The sequence below is a fragment of the Ranitomeya imitator genome, chromosome 1 (assembly GCF_032444005.1).
Source record: "Ranitomeya imitator isolate aRanImi1 chromosome 1, aRanImi1.pri, whole genome shotgun sequence".
In the NCBI taxonomy this organism is placed as follows: Eukaryota; Metazoa; Chordata; class Amphibia; order Anura; family Dendrobatidae; genus Ranitomeya; species Ranitomeya imitator.
Window position 1 is genome coordinate 783,369,710 of NC_091282.1, and position 9,602 is coordinate 783,379,311.

At 43.5% G+C, this 9,602-nt stretch overlaps 2 protein-coding genes across 6 annotated transcripts in view; one reads left to right on the plus strand and one right to left on the minus strand.

Annotated features, from left to right (window-relative positions):
• PPP4R4 (protein phosphatase 4 regulatory subunit 4) overlaps window positions 1-1,081 on the plus strand; it is a 128,119-nt gene extending 127,038 nt beyond the window's left edge. For 2 of the 4 annotated variants that reach the window (XM_069737275.1, XM_069737293.1), the window contains exon 25: window positions 78-1,081. In XM_069737275.1, the coding sequence (XP_069593376.1) occupies window positions 78-102 (25 nt within the window). In that variant the 3' untranslated portion in view covers window positions 103-1,081. The remainder of the gene's footprint in view (window positions 1-77) is intronic. The other 2 variants (XM_069737283.1, XM_069737267.1) reach the window with 1 other exon arrangement.
• SERPINA10 (serpin family A member 10) lies at window positions 238-5,948 on the minus strand. 2 transcript variants are annotated; one of them, XM_069737306.1, is made up of 5 exons: window positions 5,855-5,948; window positions 4,626-5,531; window positions 3,400-3,673; window positions 2,804-2,951; window positions 238-2,143 (listed from the first exon to the last, which is right to left on the minus strand). In XM_069737306.1, exons 1-5 carry the CDS (start codon window positions 5,859-5,861, stop codon window positions 1,952-1,954), a joined length of 1,527 nt encoding a protein of 508 aa, XP_069593407.1. In that variant the 5' UTR covers window positions 5,862-5,948; the 3' UTR covers window positions 238-1,951. The 2 variants fall into 2 exon arrangements, with proteins under 2 accessions (XP_069593407.1, XP_069593416.1); XM_069737315.1 differs by lacking the exon at window positions 5,855-5,948 and having other exon boundaries at window positions 634-2,143; window positions 4,626-5,817.
• Window positions 5,949-9,602: the final 3,654 nt, after the last annotated feature.

A 9,602-nucleotide genomic window follows, 5' to 3' on the forward strand; every position in this document is an offset into this window, starting at 1 on the left:
ATCCCTCCCCACACCTTAAAGGGGTTGTCTTTAAATTGAATAGTTACAAATTCTTCCTTTTTTTGTCTCTCACAAAGGAAAAACAAAAAACCCAAATCTTAGCTCCAGGGTCCAGGAAGAAACAAACCAAAGAAGTCACAGAGAAGCGGTGCCGCACCATATTGAACCGCGCGCTGCAAAATATGTATTTATACTCCGGTCGATCCGAATCCAGAAGAGGAAATGTGCTCCAAGATTATCGCTGCACGGTGGACGCGTTTATTAGCTGATCTGGGCGCCGCTTATCTCCCTATAAGCCTCCCGCAAACCTATTATCTTAAAGGAGCCAAGCGCTATTTATTGGAGGCCACATCGCCCTCTGCAGGCAGATCCGAGAGCGGAATCACAGACCACCGCTGCGACGTTTTCTACAGTCCTGTGTTCCCCAGTGGTGTAAATACTTGAGTTGATATTTTAGAGTATTTTAATAGTTTTTTTTCTTTGCCCAGCGACCACCAGTTTTGCGCGTTACTACTGTACTATGCTCCGCCCCTCGCGCCAAACACCTCCGCATCTATGACCGTGACTGATTCCCGCTACCCCCTGTCCCTGAGAGATGTCTGCGACGTTTGCGATGAGAAAATGTAAATTTATCAAAAAGTATTTTTATTCATTGTATGAAAATTCTATATAAAAAAAAAAAAGAGAAAACAAAAAAGTCACCGGTGCCCCTGGATGTTTTTACATGTGCGCTTTTTTCGAGGTCCATGATTTAGTGATTCCTGAGACCGCGCAGTGCATGTATCATTGCTAATAAACATGTTGCTAAAAACCTTTAGGTCTTGGATAATTTATGAGAAAAAAAACCCTCAAAAAAACTACACAAAGTTGTCATTAGTATCATTAGAGGTCACTAATTCCACCCACGTGTCGAGCTACTCGTGCATCCTCCTCCACATCCAGTACATTGAAGGGCAAATTTGGGAGAAAATCGCTATTAAAAAATATTCTCGGGTTTAATATATATTTTTAGAAGAATTAATGGAGTTATCGATGTTGTTGCCGACCGGAAAAGAATAAAAAATAAAATAAGAATTTGCTATTTTGGCAGTTTTCTTATATTTCATGTCAAGTCTATAATCTGTCCCATTCCATACAGAACTATGCTTCTTACAAGGGTATGAGAACTTTTGCATCTATGAAGAATGGCGCAGCACGTATAAAATGAAGCAACTTTGGAAAAAGAAACCTGATTAAAGATATATACAAAATAAGGTGTCTTCCATTGTTTCCTCTTAAAGGGTGTGTACACTTTTGCAACAAACTTTATATTTTTTTACTCCAAAAATACTAAAAAACAGCAATTTTGCAAACAGTTATAATTACAAAACGTTTTTCCGTTTTGGGTACACAGCTCCTCTGCGTCCCAATGGTTACAGATGACAAACCTGCCCTGTGTGGTCGGATCCTGCAGTCCTGTGTTAGGGAAGAGTCAGACGGCCATATGACTTGGAAGAGGATCGCACCGCTCAGACTGGCCGTCGGTTTTCCTAACCGGAACCGTGACAGCTGCATAGAAATACATGCTGTCATGCTCGGGTCGGGAGAGCCGCCGGCCGGTCCGGACAATGCATTGCGATCCCTGTCTGAGCAACACGGCCATCTGACTCTTCCGTTATACTCTCCGCTTCACTGTTTGCAAGTTATGTGCAGTCGACCCCCTCTGCCTCTACTTAGCTGCAGGATCAGACTACACAAGGCTTGTTTGTTGCCTGTTACCATGGATACACATAATTTTGCATAGGAGCTCTAGATAAAAAAAAAGGGAATTTTAATTCAAACTATTTACTAAGTTGTTTCCTTCTGTATTTTAGATGTGAAAAAGTTGGTTGCAAAAGTATTCATGCCTTTTAAAAGGAAACATTAAGAAGAGGTAAGCCTTCTCTTTCTTTGGGCAGAGTCCTTCCATATGCTAGGATTCGGAGGGGTTGTTCACTCTTCCGATAAACAGCAGCGATTTGTAGTTTTCGTTGAAGATCATGAACATGAAGGGATGGTTCACGCGGATTGTGTAGGGCAGGGAGAAGGCCACCATTTCCGTTCCAGTGAAGGCCACAGATTCCGTCCCGATCTCGTCGACATCTATCACTGCTCTCTGGGTAATCTAGAAATCACGTGAAAGGAAATCAATCACAGTGCGGATGACTATGGGTGATGTCAACTGTTCCCACAGCCTGAAGCTCTCCACGTCACTAGACAGCAGTGGCGATCTCTGTCGCGTTTCGGTTCATAGGACTGTTAGTGGGAACTTGTAAGGATCATGCCAGGATATGGGACCCTACCTGAGATCTTACCAAGGGAACAGAAGGGTCTACATGGCACTTTATTTTTGGGTCAGTGAAAATGGCTTGGGGCTTTAAAAAGCTAAAGAAAAAATACGAAAAGAGGAGGTCCAGCAATATTGGGGGCTATTATCAAAGAGGGTTTAACATGGGTGGAATCACAGTAGTAATGATCGAGCATGCTCAGGTGTTATCCAAGTATCTTGGGAGTTTGAGTGATATGTTTGAGTCCCCACGTCTGCATGTTTTGCGGCTGTTAGGCCATCCCCGCATGTGTTGAGGTTGTCTAACAATCAGACTGTCTTGACAGCCGCAAGACATGCAGCCACAGGGACTTAAACATTAGTATCCAAACGCGCCCAAGATACTCGGAGAACGCCTGAGCATGCCCGCTCATCACTAATTAGTAGTAAGGCAGGTAAGGGGTACCCAGTGAGGTCGGTGGCCGTTTTAGACTGATTTGTATGTTGTATGGAACGTACCTCAGAAAGTTTCAGGTTCCTCTCGTCGGTCATACCGGTGAAATTCGCCTTCCCAGTAAAGACGTCCCTGATGCCCATCTCCTCAAGGGTGGACTTCAGCTTATACTTCAGGTCCATTCGGAATTTTGGAAAGAAAACATCGGTTTTTCTGTTGGCAAATGAAAAATACTATTATCTGGCGGATGATCAGCTACAATGTGCTGTATGGCACATCCCTAAAAGTGGAAGACTGCAAGGGCTCGTGGTGGAGGCAGCAGAGATATAGGCTGCTGTAGGCAAAGTCTTCACACTGAACAGCAAGGGTTGAATGATCGGTGAGGTCATAGGAGAAGGACAAGTGCACCTTTGGGGCCCCATTTTAACCAAAAAGGAGGGACCCCCAGTCATCAATATCAGCTAGATCGATCGCAAACTTCTTAGCCATTCTCCAAAATGTAGGACAGGGTCTTGGAAGCCACCAAACACCCACATCAATGGCTCAGGGACCCTCCTTCCCAGTATTGGTGGTGGCACCAGATGACTTTGGAAAACCCACTTTAATCATACAGCATCCTAGATCTCTGCATCCTGGACATAGTGGAGGGTGCACTCTTTACCTGGTCTTCATTTTCTCCAGCCAGGTCGTAACGAGCTTCATTGATAATTTGTCTTCTAATACGTCGAAGTCTCCTCCCTTTACCGGCATGACGACCAGCATGTGAGCGCCCCCTCTGTATGGGAGGTTCAGCACCGTACAGGACAGCGACTTGTCAGTCATGGAGGCCACTTTATCTGTCTTGTACATCATCGGCACTTTCACCGAATTGTACTTGTTCACAAAGAAGGAATTGGTCGTGGTCGAGTCCGGATTAAAGGGAACTTGCCATTTACCTGGAAAAATAAGAAAATCCAATATTGAGAACAGGAATATATTTAAAAAAAAAAAAAGAAAATTGAAAGGGATGTGCAAAATAAAAATGTATGCCTTCTTACAAATCAGGTTATTTATAAAGTTTTGCAACTCAAAGCCTTCAATTTAATGGAGCTGTAATAGTAGACACAACCTTGGGTCAGGGCTGGCAATGTCTTTTAAAACTGTGGACTATCCCTTTAAGAAAAGTGAATGACTAACATGTGACAGGCGTCGGATAGACCTATTGGTTGTTAAAGGGGCCACCCCAGAACTATCCTCCATATTTTTTGCAGGGTCTCAATAATGTCATAGTGGAGCGAGTGTAGAGAGAAAACTCTCTAGGTCAGTTCAACGTCTCCCCATGATAGTGTGATACTCTGTGATCAGCTTATTTTTAAAGGTTCCTTAAGGCTGAATAGGCTTTAATATGCACCATCCGTCACTGATAAATCATAATGATATGTAGATAAGAATCTATAAATATGATTTTATGACAACACTTCTGGCCCCAAAGTCCACTAGGTTATTGCTATCATAGGAAGCAGATCTCATCTTGGCTTGAGCAACTGTCCTCCAAATTACACATGGCCTCTGAGGAAGATGGAGAAGATGCTCTAGTCTAGAGGATGCCATTATTACTGGGTAAAGGAAAAAAAAAGTTCCAGACCTTGTTGGGGTCCGGCAGACTACCTGTGGGACAGGCTTGAAAAAGGTCCACACTTTGGACTGAAATGTCGCACATGGGCCAATAAAATACTCTTATTTTTTCTACTGGAGTGCTGCCTTCATCTTTCTGGACAATAGCATGAGGTTTGGTATATACCTGGAAGGATTTTTTGCACCCTCTGTCTTCTTTTGGTGCTGCCTTTTGTTTTCTATTTCTCTACCTGTGGGACAGCTAGACCCCGGTCTTAAATAATCAGTCAATACCTTTAAATGAGATGAAGTCTAGAAGGATCATCTTGGTCTGCGGGTCAATCTCATCCATGAGTTCGGTCACTTTGCCCTTTGACTTTTTGATTATAAAGTCTTTGATGATGTTTTTGGCATCCTGGTTGTGAAAGTCGAGGCTCCGGTACTCCATGTCGAAATAGTCCCTGGTCTCATTGATGAACTGATCGTGGAGGGTGAAAAGATGGTGGACGAAGGAGAGACTGCCCAGCTCCACGTCATAGCCATCACTTCTCCTGATTCCATCTCTGAGCTCCTTCAGCAAGTTCGGTAACTGGTCGGGGCGTTTACTGGTCTTCAGGGCTTCCCAGTTAAGACCAGTCAGGAGCTCGTCGTAGCTATCTCCTCGGCTCCCAACCATTAATGACGCGAGATTGAATGAGATACTGAGCGGGGAGAAGAAGATGTTGTGGTCGTGCTTGTTGGCTAATTTTCGGTACAGGTTGAATCCAAAGTTACTGTTCATCTGTGAGATCTGTATCACAGAAAAATCGCTTGTGCCATTGGAGAAGTCCCGAAGATGATCCAAGCGTAGAGGAGATCTGTTCAGAGGATCCATGCGTCTCTGAGATCTGTCAAGATGATCTATGCACTTCTGAGATCCATCAAGATGATCCTTGTGGCTCTGAGATCCATTGAGATGATACGTGCGGCTCTGAAATCCATCGAGATGATCCGTGCGATTCTGAGAACTATCTAGAAGATCTGAGCTATTCTGAGATCTATCAAGATGATCCAAGTGCTGAGGAAATCCATCTTGAAGATGATCGGTGATCCGAAGTGATCTGTCATCGTCCTCATTGTCCTTCTGTGATTTGGGATCCCAATGAGCCAGGCAAACCCCGACAAGAGCGAAGACCAGTGCCCGTCTCATCACTGAGTGTCCTAAATCAAAATACAAGAAATGCATTTTATTTTTATCAAGTTCAGTGGTCGTGCATGCTGGCAGATGTAGTGTTCTACGTATAATATGAGTGGGTCATATTGGGAGTTGTAGTGCTCCTGTTGGCTGCACATGATGGTTTACATACAATACATGGAGACCTATTCACATCGGTTACATCCCATTATAAGGAGCAGATACCAGTTGTGGATGTAGATAAATATTAAACAACTAATGCTAATGATCATTAGCATCATATATGATCATTATGATCATATTCAGTCCCCCAAAAAAGTGGTTTCTGCCGTATAAATGTAAATCTCACCTGTCATCTGAATGGTTGGATCCCAAATCCCCAGAATCTGAGACTAAAGACCAACGTCCTGTGTCCAGGGTCAATATTTGACAATCCAAAGTGTAGTTTGTCCTGGCTCTGCTCCTGTACTTATTAACTGATGCCCACACATCCATGTCAGATGCCTTCCCGTAATCGTGGATCCGACCTCCGGTTGTGGGAAGGGTAACACATTATAACTCCCATGTTACAGAACCGCTACAATGTGGCCACATCCAGGAAGTGACATCAGAACATACTAACTACAGAGAAACTCTGAAAAGGGGTGTACAAAGAAGTGCGTGAATTGTTGTATTACGCCCGTCCCTTTAATTTAGGTCATGCTTCCAATTTACAGAATATGAAGCTCAAATAATGAAATGATACAGAGACAACAGAGCAGGCCCTCAATACATAGGAACCCAGCCCAAATCCCCTATTGATAATGACCTCAAACCAAGCTTTAGTCTATGCTGAATCTCATTTATGCAAACTACAGGCCCCAATATTTGCAGATCCCCATCTATACACGCCTCTTACAATGAACAGATATTTGCTTCTCCTCATTCCTGCACCCATCCTTATACCTGAGTGCTGCCAGTAACAACATCCGGATGCTAGGGCCCAAGAGTAAACTAGAATACAGGAACAAGATGTGACCCCTGGGAGAGATCTCTTTTTTTTTCCTGGAGACTTTTGTAGTTTCTGGGAAATTTTTCTCATATGGTAACACACCAACAATCACTAAACAATGGAGAATGACTCCAAAATAATAAGTCCTCTAGTTCTCACTTATCAGAAGATATTAGAAGTAATCAGGAATCCAGGCAGTTTAAACTAGGTAGCACTTCTCTCATCTGACAAGTCGTATGACAAGTGTGGAGGGTCCCACGACATGTCCCATCAAGGGGGGTCATATGATGTACACACAGCCACTCTGGTGGGGATTAAGCAATACACGAGGGAACAGAGAGAAGAAGGCTCAACAAACTTTTAATAAGGGAGGACACTATGTAATTAAAAGACAGCACTGTACACAATACAAGAAGAAGGTGCTATACACAATAAGGGAGGACACTACAATGGAAGATGCCACTATACACAAAAAGGGGTGACATTGTAATGGAGAACGGCACCATAATGTGGATTGGGCTATACACAATAAGGGAGAAGATACTATATAAAGAAATATGGTGCTTTACAGAATACAGAGGGACACTGTAATGTAGAATGGTACTATACACAATAAAGGAGGATATTGTAATGGAAAATGCCCTATACATAAGGGAGGACACTATAATGTGGATAGGGCTATACATATGAAGTGGGATACTATGTAATGTAGAATGGTGCTATACACAATAAAGGAGGACATTATAATGGAGAATGCACTATACATAATGGAGTGACACTAATGTGGATAGGGCTGCACACAATAAGGGAGGAGACATTTTGTAATGGAGTATGTTCTATACACCATAGCAGGATGGTACTCTACACAATAGGAGAATTAAAGGTAAAGGAGGACGCTGTCATAAATCACACTGCTATATACAATATGGCAGATGGCGCATTACACATTAAGGGGTACACTACAATTCAAGACGCCACTATATACAATAAGGGAGCATACTATGTAATGGTGGACTGTACTATACATAATAAGGGAGGATGATGCTTTGCACAATAAGGGGGGACACTTATAAAAGTGTATACTATACAAAAGGTCAGCTGTTGTGAATCCTGTTATCGAACTCCCTCCTGTGGTCATGAATGGTACTTCGGTGAGTTCTGTCCATGGACTCCCTCTAGTGGTTGTGAGTGGAGCTGCTGCTTCTGAGGTTCCTTCCACAGGTGACGTAGTTTATTCTTTGGCTGGCTGCTCTATTTAACTCCACTTATATCGTTACTCCATGCCAGCTGTCAATGTTCTTATACTGGTTCAGTTCGCTCTTGGATCTTTCTGGTGACCTGTCTACTCCAGCAGAAGCTAAGTCCCTGCTAGTTAATTATTTGTTCATTGTTTCCTTGTCCAGCTAGCTATCATGATTTTGCCTTGCTAGCTGGAAGCTCTGGGATGCAGAGTGGCACCTCCGCACCGTGAGTCGGTGCGGAGGTCTTTTTGCACACTCTGCGTGGTTTTTTGTAGTTTTTTGTGCTGACCGCAAAGATACCTTTCCTATCCTCTGTCTGTTTAGTAAGTCTGGCCTCCCTTTGCTGAAACCTGTTTCATTTCTGTGTTTGTGACTTTCATCTTAACTCACAGTCAATATATGTGGGGGGCTGCCTTTTCCTTTGGGGAATTTCTCTGAGGCAAGGTAGGCGTTATTTTCTATCTCTAGGGCTAGTTAGCTCTTAGGCTGTGAAGAGGCGTCTAGGCAGAGTTAGGTACGCTCCACGGCTATTTCTAGTTGTGTGATAGGATTAGGGGTTGCGGTCAGCAGAGCTCCCACTTCCCAGAGCTTATCCTGTGTGAGTTTAAACATCAGGTCGTTCCGGGTGCTCCTAACCACCAGGTCCATAACAGTCAGCACAATGTCAGAACACTGTAAAATAAGGGATGACTCTGAATATGAGAGGACACTATGTTAAAATAAACGGCGCTCCACATCCTACTATATAATTGTCTTGGGTCCACTTCCATCTGTCTGTCGCGGAAATCCCACGTCGCTGATTGGTCGCTCCCAGCCGGCCGCAACCAATCAGCGACAGGTACAGTCAGGCAGCGAATTGGCCCCTCCCTAATCCCCTCCAGTCAGTGCCCCTTCCATACTCCCCTCCAGTCAGCGGACACATAGGGTTTTAGCAGTCCGTTAATGCGTCATAATGCGGTGTAACGCAGTCCGTTAACGCTGCCATTAACCCTGTGTGACCAACTTTTTATGCCTATGCAGCATCAATAGTAAAACGATATAATGTTAAAAATAATAATTTAAAAAGTCGTGATATTCTCACCTTCCGGCGTCCCCAGCAGCTTTTCCTGCTCCTCGCGATGCTCCGATCCCGGTAATACTTTGCGGTAATGACCCCAGATGACGTAGCGGTCTTGCGAGACCGCTACATCATCACGGGTTATTGCCGCAAAGCATCACTGAGAACGGACCTGGTGGGAGCATCGCTAAAGGCCTGGGCTGGATCCGGGGGCCGCCGGAAGGTGAGTATATAACTATTTTTTATTTTAATTCTTTTTTAACAGGGATATGGTGCCCATACTGCTATATACAGTACAGATCAAAAGTTTGGACACACCTCATTTAAAGATTTTTCTGTATTTTCATGACTATGAAAATTGTACATTCACACTGAAGGTATCAAAACTATGAATTAACACATGTGGAATTATATACTTAACAAAAAAGTGTGAAACAACTGAAATTATGTCTTATATTCTAGGTTCTTCAAAGTAGCTACCTTTTGCTTTGATGACGTGGCTGTGTTATATACTACGTGGGCTGGGTTATAATCTATGTGAGCTGTGCTATATACTGCGTGGACTGTGCTATATACTACGTGGGCTGTGTTATATATTTACTACGTGGGCTGTGCTATATACTGCGTGGTCTGCTATATACTACGTGGGCTTTGTTATATACTTTGTGGGCTGTGTTATATACTATGTGGGCTGTGCTATATACTACGTGGGCAGTGTTATATACTACGTGGCTGTGTTATATACTACGTGGGCTGTGTTATATGCTACGTGGCTGTGCTATATTTCTCTGCTGTATCAGTGCATCAT

What these genes read in the sequence shown, in the direction of transcription:
- SERPINA10 (XM_069737315.1), bottom strand. Translation starts at nt 5,556, where the DNA reads ATGCATTTCTTGTATTTTGATTTAGGACACTCAGTGATGAGACGGGCA. An exon ending in AGACTTCATCTCATTTAAAG is followed by an intron (nt 3,674 to 4,625) that starts GTATTGACTGAT and finishes TTATTTTTCCAG; the next exon opens with GTAAATGGCAAGTTCCCTTT. An exon ending in CTGGAGAAAATGAAGACCAG is followed by an intron (nt 2,952 to 3,399) that starts GTAAAGAGTGCA and finishes ATTTGCCAACAG; the next exon opens with AAAAACCGATGTTTTCTTTC.